Source organism: Carassius carassius, chromosome 2, assembly GCF_963082965.1.
Source record: "Carassius carassius chromosome 2, fCarCar2.1, whole genome shotgun sequence".
NCBI classification, from domain to species: Eukaryota; Metazoa; Chordata; class Actinopteri; order Cypriniformes; family Cyprinidae; genus Carassius; species Carassius carassius.
In genome coordinates this window covers 48067374-48089181 of record NC_081756.1, presented here as the reverse complement: position 1 = coordinate 48089181, position 21808 = coordinate 48067374, and the positions used below count along the sequence as shown (strand labels likewise).

At 35.4% G+C, this 21808-nt stretch overlaps 1 protein-coding gene across 5 annotated transcripts in view; it reads right to left on the bottom strand.

Annotated features, from left to right (window-relative positions):
- The window catches only part of LOC132111087 (probable E3 ubiquitin-protein ligase HECTD4), an 83375-nt gene that overhangs the window by 40979 nt on the left and 20588 nt on the right, over positions 1-21808 (bottom strand). For 2 of the 5 annotated variants that reach the window (XM_059518259.1, XM_059518263.1), the window contains exons 11-28: positions 21345-21485; positions 19199-19428; positions 17264-17406; positions 17091-17161; positions 16852-16957; positions 16503-16623; positions 15495-15623; positions 13199-13323; positions 12928-13081; positions 12239-12327; positions 11936-12140; positions 11731-11850; positions 10502-10606; positions 8721-8884; positions 7497-7733; positions 4592-4784; positions 4415-4519; positions 3512-3600 (exon numbers count right to left, since the gene is read on the bottom strand). In XM_059518259.1, coding sequence (XP_059374242.1) covers positions 3512-3600; positions 4415-4519; positions 4592-4784; positions 7497-7733; positions 8721-8884; positions 10502-10606; positions 11731-11850; positions 11936-12140; positions 12239-12327; positions 12928-13081; positions 13199-13323; positions 15495-15623; positions 16503-16623; positions 16852-16957; positions 17091-17161; positions 17264-17406; positions 19199-19428; positions 21345-21485 — 2527 coding nt within the window. The remainder of the gene's footprint in view (positions 1-3511; positions 3601-4414; positions 4520-4591; positions 4785-7496; positions 7734-8720; positions 8885-10501; positions 10607-11730; positions 11851-11935; positions 12141-12238; positions 12328-12927; positions 13082-13198; positions 13324-15494; positions 15624-16502; positions 16624-16851; positions 16958-17090; positions 17162-17263; positions 17407-19198; positions 19429-21344; positions 21486-21808) is intronic. The other 3 variants (XM_059518277.1, XM_059518283.1, XM_059518271.1) reach the window with 2 other exon arrangements.

The following is a 21808-nucleotide window of genomic DNA, read 5'->3' as shown; positions in this document are numbered from 1 at the left end:
ATACGAATACGCGTATCGTTACACCCCTAGAAAATATATATTGCAATCAGTTCGGACATTGCACAGTGCTCATTCAATAAATGCACAGCTAAACAGATGAGTTTTAAGTCTAGATTTAAATGTGACTAGTGTTTTAGCACATCTGATCTCTTCTGGAAGCTGATTCCAACTGCGGGCGGCATAGTAACTAAAGGAGGACTCCCCTTGTTTTGTGTGAACCCTTGGTATTTCTAACTGACTCGATCCTAGTGATCTGAGTGGTCTGTTAGGTTTATATTCAGTGAGCATATCTGAAATATATTTCGGTCATTAAGTGACTTATATACGAGTAAAAGTACTTTAAAATCAATCCTAAATGTAAATGGAAGCCAGTGTAAGGACCTGAGGACTGGTGTGATATGCTCAGATTTTCTGGTTCTAGTCAGAATCCTGGCAGCAGCGTTCTGGATGAGCTGCAGCTGTCTAATGGTCTTTTTGGGAAGGCCGGTGAGGAGCCCATTACAATAGTCCACCCTGCTGGTGATAAAGGCATAAACAAGTTTCTCCAAGTCTTGGCTGGAAACAAAAGATCTAATTCTTGCAATGTTTTTTAAATGATAGTATGCTGATTTAGTTACTGTTTTGACATGACTACTGAAACTAAGGTCTGGCTCCAGAATCACACCAAGATTCCTGACTTGATTTTTAGTTGTTTGACCCCTAGAGTTAAGGTATGCATTCACCTTGAACACTTCATCTTTGTTTCCAAATGCAGTGACTTCAGTTTTTTCCTTGTTTAACTGAAGAATGTTCTGGCACATCCAACTATTAATTTAATCAATGCATTGGCAGAGGGAGTCAATTGGGCTGTAGTCATTTGGAGATAAGGCTAGGTAAATCTGTGTATCATCAGCATAGCTGTGATAGGCAATTTGGTTCTTTCTCATTATTTGACTTAGTGGAAGCATATACAGGCTAAACAAAAGCGGTGCAAGAATTGACCCTTGTGGGACTCCGCATGTCATAGACGTCCACTTAGACTTATGCTCTCCTATACTCACATAATAACCTCTCCCTTCTAAGTATGACCTGAACCATTTGAGTACCATCCCAGAAAGCCCGACCCAGTTTTCCAGTCTCTCTAGTAGTATGTTATGATCAACAGTGTCAAACGCAGCACTGAGATCTAGCAATACCAGCACCAATATTTTGCCATAGTCACAATTTAAGTGAATATCATTTATTATCTTAAAGAGTGCTGTCTATGTGCTGTGATGCGGTCGAAAACCAGATTGAAAATTGTCCAGGTATCCATTTGAGTTTAAGTATTTGTTCAGCTGATTAAAAACGACCTTTTCTATAATTTTCCTATAAAAGGAAGATTAGATATTGGTCTAAAATTGCTCAAAATGGCGTTATCAAGATTGCTCTTTTTCAGGAGGGGCTTAACAACTGCATTTTTTAAGGAGTTTGGAAATGTCCCAGAAAGAAGTGAGGCGTTCACCACTTCTAAAAGATCTGCTTCTAAGCAGTTAAGCACATTTTTGAAAAAATATGTGGGAAGTGTGTCAAGATAGCAGGTTGACGATTTTAGGTGCTGCACTATGTCTTCCTAGAATTTTGCTATCAATTGTTTCAAAAATAGACATAGTATCTTTTTGATATTGTGGCCTAATCTGTCTGACCTCTGCATTACTTGAGGATGTGCTAATCGCCTTCCTGATATTGATGATCTTCTCAGAAAAGAAGGATGCAAACTCATTGCATTTGCTGTCTGATAGCATTTCACTGGGAATCTGACTTGGGGGGTTTTGTCAGTCTCTCAACAGTGGCAAAAAGAGTACGAGTGTTATTTAAGTTACTGTTTATAAGGTTTGAGAAGAAATTCTGTCTAGCTGTGGCTAGTTTCACATTAAAAGCATGGAGGCTGTCTTTGTAGATGCTATAGTGAATTTCAAGTTTTGTCTTCCGCCACATCCGCTCTGCTTTTCTGCATTGTCTTTTCATAGTCTGAACTGCTGTTGATCTTCTCCAAACTGATTTCTGTCTGTTTGTTTTCTTACTGATTATTATTGGAGCAATATCATCAATAACATTCTTAACTTTTGAATTGAATGAATCAAGGAGAGTATCAACAGAGTCTGCAGAAATGCTTGGTGTTAAAGATATAGCCTCCATAAACAGTACATTTGTGTTCTCATTAATACATCTCCTTCTGACAGAGACCGATCTAGATTCAGTTGTAGCAGACATCAAAATATCAAAGAAAATACAATAGTGATCAGATAGTGCTATGTCCTTAATAACAATGGATGAAATGTTTAGACCCCTACTGATGATTTAATGATACTTATTACTGTGCGTTCACACCGCCGGCGTCGAGAGCGTCAAAAATCGCTCTTGCCACTCTGCTCACGATGCTGCAGAAAGATTCGTGAGCGCTCAGACGCTCTGATGTAGATCAAATGCTTATTTTGTATTTAAAGTGGCCGCAAAGCAAACAAGCTTGTTGATCTCGTGCAGACTAACCACAAGAAGGGTAACGTTATAAGTTAACCTCAATAAATATTGTTGTGGACGAAATATTAAGATCCTTTACTTAAAATGAACAATCTCAGACACCTTGGTCCACGTTTCACTTTTAATTTATTTTTTATGTCCCTGTACGCAAACAGGGACATATCATAGATTATTGCAAACCCGAAACAGCAATAATCAACCTGTCCTGTATTGTGCTTGGGAACTAATGTGGTCGGAGCTGTGTTCTCTGGAATCCTCTCAAGCGGTGGACTTCTATGTTCCGATTGGTTGCTGCCCAACCGCGTCATAGCTCATTACCATAAAGTTGCCTTGATTTCAACTCTCCTCGCCGCTGCTCGACGCCGGCCTACATTGAAAATGAATGACTTCTGGCCACTTTGATGCACTCGACGCCGGCAGTGTGAATGCACAGTTATAGTTTGTATTACTATTCTGAATCAGTTTTATGTACTTTGTTTTCATTTAAAATTTTGTTAAAATTTTATCAAATTTGTTGTCTGTTTTGACATTTTTAGTAGTTTTTGGTGTTTTAATATGTTTGTGCATTTTTTTCAGAAATATTTCATTTCAGTTATAGCTTTAGATGTTTTACAACATTGCTAAATTAAAATGAAAAATGTCGATTTGACAACTAGCTGAATTTTTAAGTTAATATCCATTTTATTTCAAGTAATGGAAATGTTTTTATGGTTTTAGTTTAAATTTCAGTTTTAGTTTTAGTTAACTAGAAAAACCCTGGTCTCTTTTACCCTGATTAAAAAAATATTCTATTTGAACATATTTTAAAATGTAATTTATTGCTGGAGTCTCTGATGAATATAAATATTTCTGTGACATTTTAAGTGTCTTTACTTTGTACTATCAACTGCTGAAGGAAACCATTTATTTCTTACTAATCCCAAACTTTTTGAACAGTAGTGTTGGTGTAACCAAACGCTTTGTGATAAATGTAGCTTCACTACAGGAAGTCGTAATTTGTTTCACATCATACCTTAAAGCCATCACAGCGTTTTCTGGATCAGTGGGGTCCAGAGGAACCTCCTTCAGTGAACACAGAAGCTCCAGCTCCTTCATTTTGTTCTGTGGGCCACAAGACAAACCAAAAGAGTCCATCTTTGATAAACGCAATACAATGGAAGCAAGTCACGTCAAGAACGTTGAAATTCTTGTTGTATGTTGCTTGAACAACCTTCAAGCGCACTTAACTGTACTTGTAGGGTACTTTAAATCTTAGAAGTACTTTTTTTAAAAGCTGTAATTGCAGATTAAAAAAATAAAAATAAAAAATAAATAAAAGGCCACTTAAGTGAGAGGGAGTTTCTTAACACACATTAAGTAAACTTTTAAAAAGTGTGAATAAAATGTTACTTTAAAGCACATTTTAAATCATTTTGTTTTAATAATATTTTGTCACTTATTTTGATGTGCTGGCTAACATAGTGAAGCACATGTAAAGTACTTGATTATCATTTGAACTTTAGTTTTTGATATTACATTTAATGTTAACATATTTTGTAAGTAAATGTATTAAATTGCAATGTATTAAATTGATTACGGATATATTTAGATAAATGACATTAAAGTTTCAACAGAAATGACATTAAAGTATATTTTAGGCAGCACATACAACAGTACTTTAACCATATTTCAAAGAAAATAAAATTATGAAACTACATATAAAGATGTACTTAAGTCTAAACGCAATTAGTTCGGCTAATTACATTTAATATGCATTTCAACTATAATGCATTCTAATTGAATTGCAATTAGCATTCAATTAGTGTCTAAAAAAATTACACACATTATATTATTCCATAGTAAGTGCTCTTTTTAAAACTATGCCTAGTGTACTTCTTTCCACAAGGATAACGATCATATGTCTCAGATCACTGACCTCAAAGAAGTGATAGTCGTGGAAGAAGGGAGAGTTGTTCTCCAGTTTGCCCTGCTGAGCTTCTTCTGCTTCATTCTGCCACTTCTGCTCCAGTTCAGCTACACTCTGAAACAAACACACACAGACACGATAAGAGCGTCACACAGCATGTGTGTGAGGAGCTGCTGTGACACACACCTGTAACTGTCTCTCCATTGCGTTGATCTTCTTGAAGGTCTCGGCCATGATCTTGCAGAGCAGGTTGTGCTCCTCTCTGTGCATGTCTCTGTACTGGAAGTTGACCAGCGACTGCAGCGCATCCACCAGACCCAAGTGCTTGATGACACACGACACGATCACTTCCTCCATCACATCAGGACGCATCACCTCTCTGAGAGACGATCACGACACTATTAAGGTCATGCTTTTAAATTCACATTTATTTGTATAGCGCTTTTCACAATACATATAATTTTAAAGCAGAGTAAGAAAATGCAGAAATTTGTGGTTTGCCTTTAAGGAGGTGTGAAAATAAAATAAAAATGACTTCTTTAAAGGTCTCGTTCTTCTTGATCCCATGTTTTAAACTTTAGTTAGTGCGTAATGTTGTTGTTAGAGTTTAAATAATATCTGTAATATTCTAAAGCTAAAAGTTCAATGCCAATCGTTCAATCGCCTACAACGAATGACCAGTTTGAACTACATCCCTCTACTTCCTGCAGGAATGACATCACTAGAACAGTTTTTTGACTAACCTCCGCCCACATGAATACACAAAAAGGGGGCGTGGCCTTGTTGCACTCGCACGGAGAAGAGGAAGAGCTGCGTTTGTGTTTGTCGGCATGTCGTCGAAACGCTGTTATTTTCATCCCGGAGTCCAATCACCTTTGTTTGGGCTTCCCAGGGAGGCTGTACTTGGAGACTAATGGATACAATTTATGTTTAACTCTACACAACCGGTAAGTGTATTTTATTATTTAAGTTGGTGCGTTTAACAGTTTCTGTAACTTATTACACAAAGGGCAACACTGTTTAGCTTTGTTAACTAGATGTTAGGGCTGTGCAAAAAATCGAAATCGAATAAAATAGAGCATTGTGTTAGCAAGCGCAAGGTTGGGGGTTTGAATCCCAGGGAACACATATTAGGAGAAAACTGTTAGCTAAAATTGTTATATATATATATATATATATATATATATATATATATATATAATTAATTTAAACTTTTAAATTAAAACTTATTTCATTGGTTGCTTCAATACTGTAAACTGCAATATATTTCAATTTGTAAAGTGTTTAATTTATATTTTTACTTTTGAATGAATGAACTGATAACCGCCTTCTTCCTCTTGGTAGTATGATTTCTACATTTCAAGATGCATTTCTGATTTTTAACTCGGTTCCCGAAAATTATAATCTACATGTAAAACTATGTGCAGCACATTTTGCTGAGGACAGCTTCCTCAATCTCAATCAGTTTAATGCAGGATTTGCACAAAGATTATTCTTGAAAAATGGAGCAGTTCCCTCTTTGTCTAGAGAAGGTGTTGTTTATGGACCACAACCGGTAAGTGTATTTTATTATTTAAGTTGGTGCGTTTAACAGTTTCTGTAACTTATTACACAAAGGGCAACACTGTTTAGCTTTGTTAACTAGATGTTAGGGCTGTGCAAAAAATCGAATGCGATTTTCATGCGCATCTTGTCAGTAAAGGTGTTCTGTGATTAGAAGTACATCTCCAGCAAGTGCGTTCAGATCAGGATTGCAGTTTTCAAAACAAATCCTGCCCACTTGCTTCTCAAAACTACTCGAAAACTAGTCCAATCGCGTTTCCCGGAGGGCTGCGTGCGCTCAGCTGCTGTCGAATCACAACACAGGAACCGCTGGCCCAATCAGAACTTGTTACGTATTTCTGAAGGAGGGACTTCATAGAACAAGGAAGTCATCAGCCCGTTTTTATGACAGTGAAAACAGCGGTATACAGATAAGTGAATTGTGTGAAAAATACTGTTTTTTTTTATACGCGAAACATGAACACGTTATATTGCACACTGTAAACACAACCAAAGCTTAAAAAAGCAACACGAAAAGCGTGATCTTTAAAATAAAAAAAATGCTAATAAATCACTACACAAATTGACATTACCTTATTTTTCGGACTATAAGTCGCACCTGAGTATAAGTCGCATCAGTCCAAAAATACGTCATGATGAGGGAAAAAAATATATATATAACTCGCACTGGACTATAAGTCGCATTTATTTAGAACCAAGAAGCAAGAGAAAACATTACTGTGAACATTACTGAAAACATCCTGTGGCTTATAGTCAGGTGCGACTTATTTATCAAAATTAAATTGACATGAACCGAGAGAAAACATTACCGTCTCCAGCCGCGAGAAGGCGCTCTATGTCTTCAGTGTAGACTACAGGAGCACTGAGCAGCATAGAGCGCCCTCTCGCAGCTGTAGACGGTAATGTTTTCTCTCGGTTCATGTCAAATTAATTTTGATAAATAAGTCGCACCTGACTATAAGCCACAGGACCAGCCAAACTATGAAAAAAAAGTGTGACTTAAAATCCGGAAAATACGGTATTTAGACTTTATGATAAGGTGCCATTTGCACTATTTTTTATTAACTAACATAAACAAAAATTTATAAATCTTGCAAAAAATATTTATGATACATAAACACACACACACACACACACATATATATATATAAATGGTACATATATATAAAATAAAATAGAGCATTGTGTTAGCAAGCGCAAGGTTGGGGGTTTGAATCCCAGGGAACACATATTAGGAGAAAACTGTTAGCTAAAATTGTTATATATATATATATATATATATATATATAATTAATTTAAACTTTTAAATTAAAACTTATTTCATTGGTTGCTTCAATACTGTAAACTGCAATATATTTCAATTTGTAAAGTGTTTAATTTATATTTTTACTTTTGAATGAATGAACTGATAACCGCCTTCTTCCTCTTGGTAGTATGATTTCTACATTTCAAGATGCATTTCTGATTACGGTTAAATGTTCTGCTATCACTAAGTTACATTCTTCTAATATGCCTCTAACGTGCTCACTTGATGCTGGGGCGAAACTGAGGCCGGCCTCTTCCAGACAGCTCCCTCAGGCGGCCCATAATGCCCGGGGGTAAGTGTATGCGGGGCAGCTCACAGCAAGCGGGACCTGGAGGAGGGACGAGGATGTCTGAAGGATAGGTGAACTCTCGCTCCTCGTCGATGGTGAGAGGCAGAGGAGACGGAGACGGCGTGAGGGCTGGAGAGATCGCTCCGTTAGCCTCTACCTGCCACTGACACCTTACACAGAACAACAGGAAAAAGATGGAGAACCACATATTAAACACATTAAAATGAGCAAAAGAGACAGTAAAGACATTTTCCGAAGAAAAACAAACATTAATAGTGAGGAAAGCCAAAATATTAATGTATATTAACCAAGTAATTCACTATTTTGTAGAGGGGGGGGGGGGTATAAATTTTCACTTGTGACTCAGAGCCAAATTCTAGGGGGGTAAAAATGACTTCAGAAAGCAGCATCATTGTTATTTTCACACAGAGATTGATAGGTTTATTAGAAAATTTTTGTTGACTTCAGCAGTCTTTGTTGCATTATGAGCCAAAATGGAAAGACGCAAAAAAAGTTTGGATGGCAGTAACTCAAAAAGTATTAACGCTAGTTAAATGTTCTTTTAGATTTTGCTTACTTTCATTTTGGTATCTTAATTTTTTAGGTTTTATAACCATTATCATCTAGAGATTGGCAAATTTTTAAATTACACACATTTTCAGCTTGCCGTATTTCCGCAACTCAACTATACAGGGCCTCAAAAATCAATACTCCACAATAAAAGTTTAAGAACCAGAATCTCACAAGATATTAAGATATCACTTCTTGAGTTACATGCACATAAACGTAAATAATAATAATAATAATAATATATTTATGGCACTCTGAAAGAGGACAAACTACACGTTTATAGTTTCAACATCATTTGTTCTTCAGACATTCCTTTTTAAAAGAAAAAAGCACCAGCTCTATGGAAAGTGGCCCACATTTGGCTTTCGCTCATTTAAAATGGGTCACAATTTGGACATGGAGCCACACTGAGATCCCCTATAGTAATTTTTAGCCTCCTGTAATTTGGCTCCAAATCTAAATAACTAGAAATCCTGTGAAAGCAGCTACTCTGGGAAGCTTGCATCCGCTGGATTTTTCGCACATTCACGAGCACTGAAGAGCAGCTGATGCTACAGTGTTTGTGCACGGCAGGTGAAGCAGCGCACCTCTGCAGCAGTTTGGAGCAGAGCAGGTCGTGGCAGGCCTCCTCCTCTCGTGTGATGTCAGGGCCGTTATAGAGGATGCGTAACATGGCGCAGGCCAGCACTGATAAACCCAGCGCTAGATCAGCCAGGAAGGGCAGGCCGCCGGACACATCCTCAGACGACTCCTGAAACAATCAGTGCACACCAACAAGGTCAATAAAAGTTGATTTAACATGTTAATATGGTGCGATTAATTATGGGGGAAATAACACATGATTTAACACGCCTCTTACACTGATGCTTTGCTGATGAACATGACGCTGGACGACTGAAAAATGCCCCTCTTATCATATGATATAGTTTAGCAATCTCACACAAGCAAGACTGTAAATGTGATATTCATTTTATTCAACAGTTCAATAAATGTGACCCTGGAGCACAGAACCAGTCTTAAGTCACTGGGGTATATTTGTAGTAATGGCCAAAAATACATTGTTTGGGTCAGAATTATCGATTTTTCTTTTATGCCAAAAATAATCAGGATATTAGTAAAGATCATGTTCCACGAAGATATTTTATAAATGTCCTACCGTAAATAAATCAAAACTAAATTTTTGATTAGTAATATGCATTGCTAAGAACTTCATTTGAACAACTTTAAATGCAATTTTGCACATTAATATCTCACTTGCAATTGTGTGTTATAAAGTGAGAATTGCAAGTTTATATATTGCCGTTCTGATCTAGAAACACAGAAACGCAGAAATGGGCTTTCATTCAAAGTGCTACTACATTAAGTGCTACAGTTAACAAAATAAATGATCAAAATGTAATTGCACATGGGTTAAGCATTTGTATACTAATCCTGATCTCTAGTCTTTACTAGATTTGTAACTTGCAAAGACATGCAATAATAAATCAGCGATAATAAAATTTTTATGCAGCTTAAATGTCAGAATATACCGTAATATAATAATATATAACTAATGCTCAAACTACACTCAAAGTTAGCTGGGAAGCCTCTTAAACCTGCTTCATGAGACTGGCTTCTGTGTTATTTCATTATCATTTTAAAAATGAATATTAGATAAATGTATTTAACTTTGCAGTTAAAGAAATGCAAATATATATATATATATATGAACATAAAAATCTTAGCTATATTTAAATTTATTAAATCACACAACAGCCCTAATTTTATTTTCAATTACTCTTTAAAATTCAATTTTTAAGCTTTTGCTGAGCTCCAAACCCCATAATTTGCTTTTGATGTGCACAAAACTACAACATTAAATATATTGGTCACCGTTAGCTAAAGCATGAACAAATGGGACTTTATTGTAAAATCTTGCCGATCTATTTAAACTTTTTTGAATCCTCGTTTAACAATACAATTATTTACACTTTTTAATTTGTACACTTTTCTTTGATCCATCTACCAAATCAGTTACAAATGTAATTTTGCAGCTGACCATATGTTAGCAACCAATTAAGTATTTTACACTTCACTTTATAAACAAAGTAAATAATTTAAATACGTCCATGTAGTCAGTTTAATTAATATTTTTGAATTGATAAACTGATTCCATCACTTTTGTGACTGGCTAGTCAATACATTCAATACATTCATGATGCATTTGTTTACATGGAAATAAAATAATTGGCACAATCTTAATAGTTTCATATAGTTTCAGTCTATAATAATGACCTTGTAACCAGGATGTTTGGTTGATGAACAGGTGTTTTTACACTGTCACTGTAAATCTTATGATTGGGATGTATCTAAAGCCTCGAGTGGGTACCTGCGCTCGGACAGTGCATGAGAAACCCCACATGGCTTTATCTGGGGTGTTGTGTTCGCGTCCGCTTCTCATCTCAAAAGAGAACGTCACCGTGTCTCCTTCCACCTGAAGAACAGTGATATTTAATTAGGATTTCCAGAAGCACTCGTTAGTTAACGACGCACATCCTTAATCCTTCCTCTAGTCTCTGGTGGATAAAGAGAATTAGATAAATACTCAAAGACATATACATCTAGAAAAATTACATTAGTATAATTAAAGAAGAAAATTTACAGTGTTATATATGTGACTCAGGACCACAAAACCAGTCTTAAATTTCTACATTTTATCTGAAAGCTGAATAAATAAGCTTTATATTGATGTATGGTTTAAAAAAAATAAAAAATAAAATAAATATTGATAAAGTCATCTTTAAAGTTAATGAAGTCCTTAGCAATGCATATTACAAATCGAAAATGAAGTTTTGATATATTTACAGTAGAAAATCTACAAAATATCTTCATGGAACATGATATTTCCTTAATATTCTAATGATTTTTGGCATAAAAGAAAAATCGATTATTTTGACCCATATAATGTATTTGTGGTACATTTTTATTGCTCCAAACATACCTGTGCAACTTAAGACTGGTTTTGTGGTCCGGGGACACATATCAAGATTCAACAGAAGGCTAAAGTATTAAGCATTTTTAGAAATTAAATTAATTTTATTGCCAAACGTCCAGAAACACCATAAGGATACTGATCTATTTAGAAAAAAAGTTGAACGTGCACTCTTGACACAATATAAGCATCCCATTACATTTTGAAGGCTTTTAACAAACACAAATGTTTAACTGAAATGTATTTTGTATTGCGTTCACATTCAAGCTTTTCTATTAATTTAAACCTTAATCAACAAAAGCTACATTTTGTATCTCTTTCAAAATAAAAGTCATATCTCTTAAGTTAATTTATCAATATCAGTAAAGGCGTTTTAATACATAATGCGTGGAGAGGTGAAAATTTTTCATGAATGACATTAAAATTCAATTTAAATTCAATTTATGCATTTAGCAGACACTTTTATCCAAAGCGACTTACAGTGCATTAAGGCTATCAATTTTTACCCATCATGTGTTCCCGGGGAATCGAACCCACAACCTTGCGCTTGATAAGCAGTGCTCTACCAATTGAACATTAAGCACTGGACTTCATTAAGAGCACAGCACTGCATCAGATATCCTCACCTTGACCAGATCTTTGGGCCAACCGGTTCCTAAGACGCTGCGGCTACCGTAACCCATGGTGTTTCCTCCATACTCACTCACTTTACGACTATTTGTGTTTGGCCCGGCGTAAATCACCAGCTGAAGAACAAGAGAGACTGTGAGTGTGAATATTCAACGTAACACTTTCATTCCACTGTGACTGAGAAGAGCAGAAGCGTGAAACCTTGTCGTAGTCGTATTGTGAGGAGCAGCGAGGGTCGAAGCGCAGGTAGAGACACCGAGCTCCAGGGATGTGCACGGTTTCTTTAAACTTGTAGTTGTCTCGCACCGGATGAGCGGTTTCAACCGTTTTCCCAGCAGCCCATGGGGCAGGGATCTTCAGGCCGGTCAGAAAGCCCGGCTCCTCTCTCTCTTCCAGAATCTGGAAACTGAAATAAAAACAACTTCATTGTTTTTGGTTTGAATAATCTAGATGCTAAACGTGTTTCTTTTGATGGAATAAAAAAAAAGTTTATAAATTCTTTACCTGTCATTTAATGAGGGTGGATTGGAGCCTTGATTTAGCGGGGAATCCTCAACAAATAATGGTGAATGTGTCTTTAGCAGCAAAGCAGTCTGTTGGATAGACAGAGACGCTGAGCAGTCAATGCAACAATCTCAACGGGTCGTGATTTATTATTTTAAAAAGTTAAAAAAAAAAAAAAAAAGATTAAAGAATACTTTTATTCAATAAGCATGCATTTGTTTAAAAATGACAGTAAAGACATGTATAATGTTACAAAAATATTTAACAAATGCTGTTCTTTTGATGCTAAATGTATCAGCTTCCACAAAAATATTCAGCAGCAAAACACTGAAAATAATCAGAAATGATGCTGAAAATTCAGCTTTGCATCACAGAAATAAATTACTTTTGACAATATATTCACACAGAAAACAGTTACATTAAATTGTAATAATAGTTCACAATATTACAGATTTTACTGCATTTTTGATCAAATAAATGCAGCCCTGGTGGTGGTGTACAATACTGACATGCAATCGATTAGGTAATATACTGAATATATACATACAGTATTTGGAAGCAAATACATAAAAATTAAGGTGTTATCCATGTCAAACACTTTCCAAATGATGAAAGATAATTGCAGTAAGTCACATACTGGCTGGCCACCATCTTTTCACAGATCAGCTCTTTCTGATAGTGATACACACCTGACTAGTATAGAGGACAAGCTGGACCAGCTGTGGCATGAGAGCGTCAGCGAGCGTCAGGGTTTGTAGGTTCGGGTGCATCAGTGACGTCAAGAGGACTGGCAGCAAGTGACCCAACATCGTGGCCTTCGTCACCTGTTCAAGTCCTCTCAGTCTTGATTATAAAACAGTAGAGTGTAGAAAAAATTTAAAATAAAAGAAAGTGCTTAAATGCATGTACAAAATACAAATAAAGCATCATCAAGGAAGTGTTGCTGATATCCGAATGCACCTGGCCTCTCGATCGCTGATGCTGCTGTTGATGAGCGAGCTGGTGACTTGCTGAAGGGTCTCCAGAACCTCATCACATCCAACCAGGATCTTAGAGGCAAGTGACAGGATGCTGGTCTGCAGCTCCTGACGGGAACGCATTCAGTAAACACACACATTTCTCAGAGAACATCTACAGCTGCTACAGAACTCTTGTGAATAGCAAGTACACTCTAGCATACGTCAAAAAAAAAAGAGCACTCAGTACAGAAACAATATACCTTAAAAGAATACATCTAATGCAATGTTTTCAGCCACACTTCATTGCAAGTTAAGTGCAATAAGATGAAAATATATCATAGTTTAAATTTATATTAAGTGCAATTTAAATATAAAGTGCTTTTTGAGCTAATTAATCATAATTACTTCTATTCTGAAATATGGTTAAAGTGTACTTAAATATATTTGCTTACTGCTTAATAACTTAAATGTAATATCAAATAACACACTACAGTTAAATGATAATCAAGTGCGTTTTGCATTTCTTTAAAGCACAAAAAAGACTGACATTATTATGAAAAATATACTTCTAAGCAAAACTTTTAAATTTGACATTATTACAAAGTACACTTTTTAAAAGTGTACTTAAGTGTGTTTAGAAACAGTGATGTAAGTTTCTATATCTCACTTAAGTGGTCCTATTTAACCCTTATGTGTTGTCGGGGATGTTTTCGTCCACTAGGGGGTAAAGTTGAGTCTTATTTTGGCCACAACTTTCTCTGTGTTTCAGCAAATGGAATGATTTTTGGTGACAAATCTTATTTTCAAAAAATTAACAATACACTGTGGGCAAATTCACTACCCTTTCGTTATGTTCGTGGATGAAAACATCCAATTAATTAAACTGCTGTAAAAATGTATCAGATAAATATTTTTTTCACTTGTTTTTTTGCATAAATCTATTAAATCAACTTCAGCCCTGATCAAAACTACCAAATGTTTAATTACCAAGTTCATAAATGACGTCACTGATTTGGGGAGAAAACAAACAAACACAAAATTAAATTTTCAATATAAAAATTGATTGTGGAATGGATATTTTTTTTTACCTTTTATCACAGTCTTGGGCATGTCAAAGATTAGTAACAACATTGGCTTTGATGCATTTTTAGTTTTTGTGCAGCATTAGATTTTAATTTTTTTCTCCCTCATTTATTGTTCGTGGCTGTTTTTGCCCCATTGACTTCCATTATAATGACATTTTTTGATTGCAAAGCCATGACACCATAAAAATCATGCTTCTTGATTGTTTGTGGTTTTCCCTTTTGGGAAGAGGTAAAATTTGTTATTTTTACAGTTGATCACTAGGTGGGACCATTAACCCTTTAGATAGGCCTGTGCAAAAAAGTCAGAAACTAAGCTTTTTTTGCACAGGCCTATCTAAAGGGTCAATGGTCCCACCTAGTGATCAACTGTAAAAATAACTTATTTTGGTTCCTGATACATTTTTACAGCAGTTTGATTGAGTGGATGTTTTCATCCACGAATAATAACGAAAGGGTAGTGAATTTGAACAATGCACAAGGGTTAATTTAAATTATATTAGCTGCCATATTTTTAAGATTTGAAGTACTCTGCAAGTGCACATTCAATAATTAAGCAAACCTCTTGTTTACAAGAGAAGGTACAATGGCTCTGTTGTAAACCCCTTGAGTTAACACGGTTTTCCTCAAAGTTTTGACATCTTTCCAGCTCAAACACAAAGTCAAAACTGAAAATAAACCCATCAAAACATCAGAGTCAATTTATGATATATTGATATAGTTCAACCTTATTAAAAATGCTGCATTTCATCCAACATTTGTATGCTACTGCTGTATTTTTTGCTTAAATTGTTGTTGTTAGATTAGAATTATTTATGATTTATTTATGAGAGATGCTGCCCATACCATGTGTTTCAAATAGGTCTCTGATCATGTTCCATATAAACCATATTATCACTTAGAAGGCAGCTCACTAGATGTGTGTTAATGAGACGAACACAGAAAGTGGACATCCTATCCTTCTAAAAAAAAACTACATTTACCAATGCTTGTTACATGAACATTTACCAAATAATAAATAAAATGGACACTAAATACACTGAATTACTTAATAAAAAAAAAAAAAAAATCAACTTTTTGGAGAAACACACATATTGAACCAATTTAATACCAATGCAATGCATTCCTGTATGTTCCTCCTTTCCTGGATGGAGACACCATCAGTCCACAATAACCAATCCGAGAGAACGTAGGGTTTTTAAAGGGGATGTTTACCTGTACCTTCATTGTTTCCCCTTGTAGGGAGCTGTCACTATCATCAATGTCGTCCGGGTGGAGGAGGATGGTGTTGCTGAGCAAATGGTTCTGCACAGCCATTAAATAACGCAAGCTTGGTGACGCTACCTGTTGATGTGGAATTGCTGCCAGTTAATGAGATCATAGTAAACTGTATGATTTATACAGAAAAAAACTATCATTTCAAATTATGGATGAGTTTTCCCATGTGAAAAAGAAGCTCATTAATTGTATTGACGTGTATTTAAAAAAAAAAGTACTTGCAAATAATATATTAACAAAATAAAGGCCATTTAATGACTTAAAGAGAGACACTTTCATGACTGTGTTTCTAAAAACACTTATTGTACTTTAAATAATGTCAAATTTTTAATTCTCTTTTGTCATGTTTCAAAAAGTACACTTATTTTGATGTGTTGACAAATATACTAAAGCACATGTGAAGTACTTGATTATCATTTGAACTACAGTGTCTTAAGTATTAATTTTAAAATGAATATAATTTTAAATGCACTAAATTGCAGATTCATCATTACACATGAGTAATTACAATTACATTTAAATACACTACGCATTTAGTGTATCATAAATGTTTGTCAGTACATTCAGCAGTACTTCAACCATATTTCAAAGACAACAGACATCATTATAAAATTACATATGAAGATGTACTTAAGTCCTACTTACACTCTACAGTTCAGCTAAACGCATTTAATATAAAAAATAATAATAAGTTAATTGCAATTAACATGCAGTTGAGTGTCTGAAAACATTACCTTTAGTTTACACTTAAGCATGTATTAAGTATATTATTTAAGTAATAGCACTCTATTTAATACAGAATCTTTATTTAAAAGCGCACTTCTTTTTCACAAGGCTTATGAAAGCTAACAGCTTGTAGAACTGCATCTTTCAACATTAATTCAGTTCACTTAAAAGTTAAAAAGTAAAAGTATATCTTATCAAAGTAATGCAGAAGTCACATACAGGTACAGTGGAGAGAAGCTTCTGGAGGTCTTCCTTGGAAACCGTTTGACATTTGGTGACGAGCAGACACGACTCGCGCACTACAGTCTTCAAGATACACTGCAACAGTTCATCCTTCAGCCTGCAGGGGAAGATGGGAGAAAGGGCTTGCACATGACAGACATTAACCATGTTTACAGTCAGGCAGTTGTCAAGGTGAATAGCAACACATTTTTGTTGAAATGACAAGAAAATAAATGAATATATTTGATGTAATTTGTGCTAGTAGAGTAAAATACAGAAGTGAACAGAGCAAGCAGTTTAAATTTAACTCGAGCACTTTCCATCTGAAGACTGGTGAAACTGTTACCTGTAGTGTTCGTCATCCTCACTACCAAAGCGGTTCTTCTGTAACTGGTTGGCAAGGTTGTTTAATATAACATCACGCAACTGAGACAAACCACTGTTCTTCTCCCCTGCAGAGAAAACAAAAAAACAAACCGTTATCACTGGCACTGGTTATGAAATTGGGCAATTTCAGTAAACCCATGCTAACTTGACTAATTAACTATGTTTTTTGTACTATGTGTATCTATTTGCAATTCTCACCCTCGGTGAAAACGAATTTTAGCAGGTTGTTCAACTCAGATTCACTCTGGTACAAAGAGTTTAAACCTGAGCTGATGAGAAAAATGGACAAAAAAAAAAAAGGTTTATAGTTATTCCAGATATGGAGATATTCTTTGACATTATGGATTTTCTGACCTCCTTTGAAGGCTCACCTGATGGCCAGACACACTTCTCTCTGTATTTCCGGCTCTATCTGATCGTGAGGAGCCATGAGTAACTGCCACAGCAACAGTCCAGAGCGCTTCACACCGTCTCGGTTCTGCTCCGCATTTAGATTAAAAAACTGGAACACAACCTTGATGAAAAATAAAAAAAATATATTTAAATTTCTAACCTTTTTGTAATATTTTAACAAAATGATCACTCCCACTGAACAGTTTCATCCTTCAAAATTAATCAAAAGTAATTTAAAAAAATTATCTAATTTAAATATTCGGTTTCACTTTATTTTGATGGTCTCTTTAACTCATTCTGTTGACTAAGTAACGTTGCACCTATACATCTAGAGTATTAGTGGACTGGTAGGGTTAGAGTCAGAATAGGTTTACATGTGGGGTTTAAGCATAAAAACAATAAGTGTAATACTGCTTTAAATCGAGAAAAGAAAATCTGCTTAATTTAATTGCTATTTTGTCTTTGTTTTTCTGAGCAAAAATTAAATATCACATATTTTTCTATGATTTACAGAAGAGACCCACTAAAATGTCATTCAGTGTAACAATCTTGCCAGGCATTTTTACAACAAAAAACTATTTATGACATTAAAAGATTAATTATTTTCACTCCAAATACTAATTAGTTGTAATTTTACATTTTTTTTTTAAATGTTCCACTATCGTAGGTTTTGTCAGTGAGAATATTTTACTAATTTAAAACACAATCAAATTTAATACGCTTCCTTATTCTTTTATATATTTGAATATGTACATGTCAGAATAAGCATGCTGCTTGAATTACATATACTGAATGACAATGTAACATTATTTCAACCAAATTTTGACATTTTATTCTCCAAAAACTTATTTAAAAACCTTAAAAGTGAAAATTTCTATTTTTTTTTTTACTTTTGTACATTTCTTTAGATGTGGACATCTTAATGTCTTTGACCCATGTACTTGCAAAGTTACTTGTAGTCAGTAGAATGTCTGTTGGGAGACCATGACAATAAAGAGTTAGCAGATATTAAGCAGAAAGTCTTCCAATACTGTACAAAAGGCTAAGATTTAATGATGCTGGTGCCCTCTGCTGGACATTTAATCTGTTACACTTTAGGATATACATATTATTTCTGAATCACCTGACTATCATTCTTGTAATTTCATTGGTTTAGATCGGGAGAAATGAATGTCAGTCAAAATGTGTTCTTGCCCAGACATGTAACTTTGTGCTAAATCTCAGGCAGTTTTGTAGAGATCTCCGTGCTGATCGGGTCCGATTTCTAGTTCATTTTGTTCATACTGTGTGCGTACATCTTAAAAGTAAGTAGTTATATACTCTTTCATGTATATATTTGTAGATTTAGTTGCTGCTATGTTATATTGCAATTCTAAAAGTTCGTTTATTCCTTTGAGGTAATCAATGCCCACATAAGCTTGATCGCACATTCATTTTAGCATAAAAAGTGCTGAATTAGACTTTAAATGTTACTTCTTAAATATTATGTAATGTAATATTATGTGAGTTTATTTGAAGTGAATATGTGCATAAACCTGAGGTAAATGTACAGCTGCTGGACTTGTACAAATATGTCCTTATCTTTATGCTATTGCATTACTTTATTTTGTTCAGTAATGTTTCTGCCTCATTGTATCTACTGTATATTCATTATTGTTATTATTGTTCATTTATAGAACCACACCCATACTGGTGATGTATGAAGCAAAAGACAAAAGTAAAGAACTTTATTGTGGACATGGACCAAGTGATTTATTGTTCTGCCTATACAATCTGTAGCGGTTGTCACCTAGTATAAGATCCGCACCTAAACAACTTTCATACAAATACTCTATTGTGAGTTAGTAGACATGTTGGTGGAACATCATTTATTGGTAACAATACCAACATCCAGCATTCTAGAAAAACCCCACCTGAAAGACGACTAGAATGCAACGGATGATGCAGGTGTCTCCCTTGACCATGGCCTTCTCCATGACGTCACATATGGAGCTGAAGTGGCAGGCCTCCATTGACTGTTTCCCGATGAAGGGTCCCAGGTGCAGATTACTGCTGGCTGCCAGCAGGTTGAGCTGATGGATGCACATGGCACCAACATGATGAAGCAGCTGGTTTATCACTTTGGATGTGTCTATCATTTCTTCTGTCATAAAGAGTCAAAAACATATTACTGGGAAACCAATACAGATCATTCATTTACAAAATATCAGCACATCTAAAAAAAATTACTTTACAGAGCAAGTGGCCTATGAGCACTCCAGTGCACCACTGAAAAATAAACCCTTGTGAAAAATAAGTGCACTTAATTGTATTGAATGCGCACTTGACAGTGTACGTTGAATCTTAAAAGTAAATTTTAAAAAACAACGAAACTGTTAATGTTAATGAAGTAAAAGGCCACTTAAGTGACTTCTTCATGATTGTTTCTTAACACACTTAAGTACACTTTTAAATCATTGTTTTAATAATCCCCTGTTGTGTTTTATAGTACACTTATTTTGATGTTTTGACTAACAAACTTAAGCACATGTAAAACACTTGATTATAATTTTAACTGTAATGTACTTAAAATATATTTTAAATGTACTAAATTGCAACTTACAAATAGTTTTAAAAACAAAAGACATACATATTGTAGTTCATCACAAATGCTTGACAGTACACTCAGCAGTACTTAAACCATACACTCACCTAAAGGATTATTAGGAACACCTGTTCAATTTCTCATCAATGCAATTATCTAATCAACCAATCACATGGCAGTTGCTTCAATGCATTTAGGGGTGTGGTCCTGGTCAAGACAATCTCCTGAACTCCAAACTGAATGTCAGAATGGGAAAGAGAGGTGATTTAAGCAATTTTAAGCATGGCATGGTTGTTGGTGCCAGACGGGCCGGTCTGAGTATTTCACAATCTGCTCAGTTACTGGAATTTTCACGCACAACCATTTCTAGGGTTTACAAAGAATGGTGTGAAAAGGGAAAAACCTCCAGTATGCGGCAGTCCTGTCGGTGAAAATGCCTTGTTGATGCTAGAGATCAGAGGAGAATGGGCCGACTGATTCAAGCTGATAGAAGAGCAACTTTGACTGAAATAACCACTCGTTACAACCGAGGTATGCAGCAAAGCATTTGTGAAGCCACAACACGCACAACCTTGAGGCGGATGGGCTACAACAGCAGAAGACCCCACCGGGTACCACTCATCTCCACTACAAATAGGAAATTGTTTAAATGCCACGGCCTACCTGAACATTGTTTCTGACCATGTCCATCCCTTTATGACCACCATGTACCCATCCTCTGATGGCTACTTCCAGCAGGATAATGCACCATGTCACAAAGCTCGAATCATTTCAAATTGGTTTCTTGAACATGACAATGAGTTCACTGTACTAAAATTGCCCCCACAGTCACCAGATCTCAACCCAATAGAGCATCTTTGGGATGTGGTGTAACGGGAGCTTCGTGCCCTGGATGTGCATCCCACAAATCTCCATCAACTGCAAGATGCTATCCTATCAATATGGGCCAACATTTCTAAAGAATGCTTTCAGCACCTTGTTGAATCAATGCCACGTAGAATTAAGGCAGTTCTGAAGGCGAAAGGGGCTCAAACACAATATTAGTATGGTGTTCCTAATAATCCTTTAAGTGAGTCTATTTCAAAATACAGCAGAAATAATTATGAAATGACATTTAAAGAAGTCCTACTTAAGTCGGTCAAAAACACTCAATTTCAGCTGATTGCATTTAACTGCAATTAACATGCAGTTATGTGTCTTAAAACATTTACACAAATATATTATTTTAAAGTATATATTACTGTAATAAGTGCTCTTTTAAAAGTATGCAAAAGCACATTTCTTTTTCACAAGGGACATTTAAGCAAAATAAGCTTTCATCGCTATTAAACGCCTGAAAGTGTTCTTGGTTAGGACATGGTGTAATGTTTAGAAAAGCCAAAAATGTTATGTTGTACAATCTTACACCATACAAAAAATCTATTCCAGCCTACGGTTTTGTACTTTTTGTTAACATAGACATTTAGTTTCAGTACCTTTAGGCTGACTGATGAGGTGACTGACGCCCAGTCGCTGGCACACATGATGAAAGGCCTGGTTCCCAGGATTACACCACTGGTCCATGTAGTCGCTGGAGCACGTCCAGATCAAGTTGTTAAGTGCATCATAACAGGCCCCTGCAACAGGCGTTATCAAAACATAACATCAGTACTCATACAACACTTAAAGAGACATATTTCAGGAACACTTGAAGAATGGAAAACAAGCCCAAGAGCCAAAAAAAAAAAAAAAAAGATTAACGCTATAAATCAAAGACATTAAACGTAAAAAAAAAATAACAAATGTTATTTTATACTATTACAGTAATAATATATATATACAGTACAGACCAAAAGTTTGGAAACATTACTATTTTTAATGTTTTTGAAAGAAGGTTCTTCTGCTCCTCAAGCCTGCATTTATTTGATCAAAAATACAGAAAAAACAGTAATATTGTGAT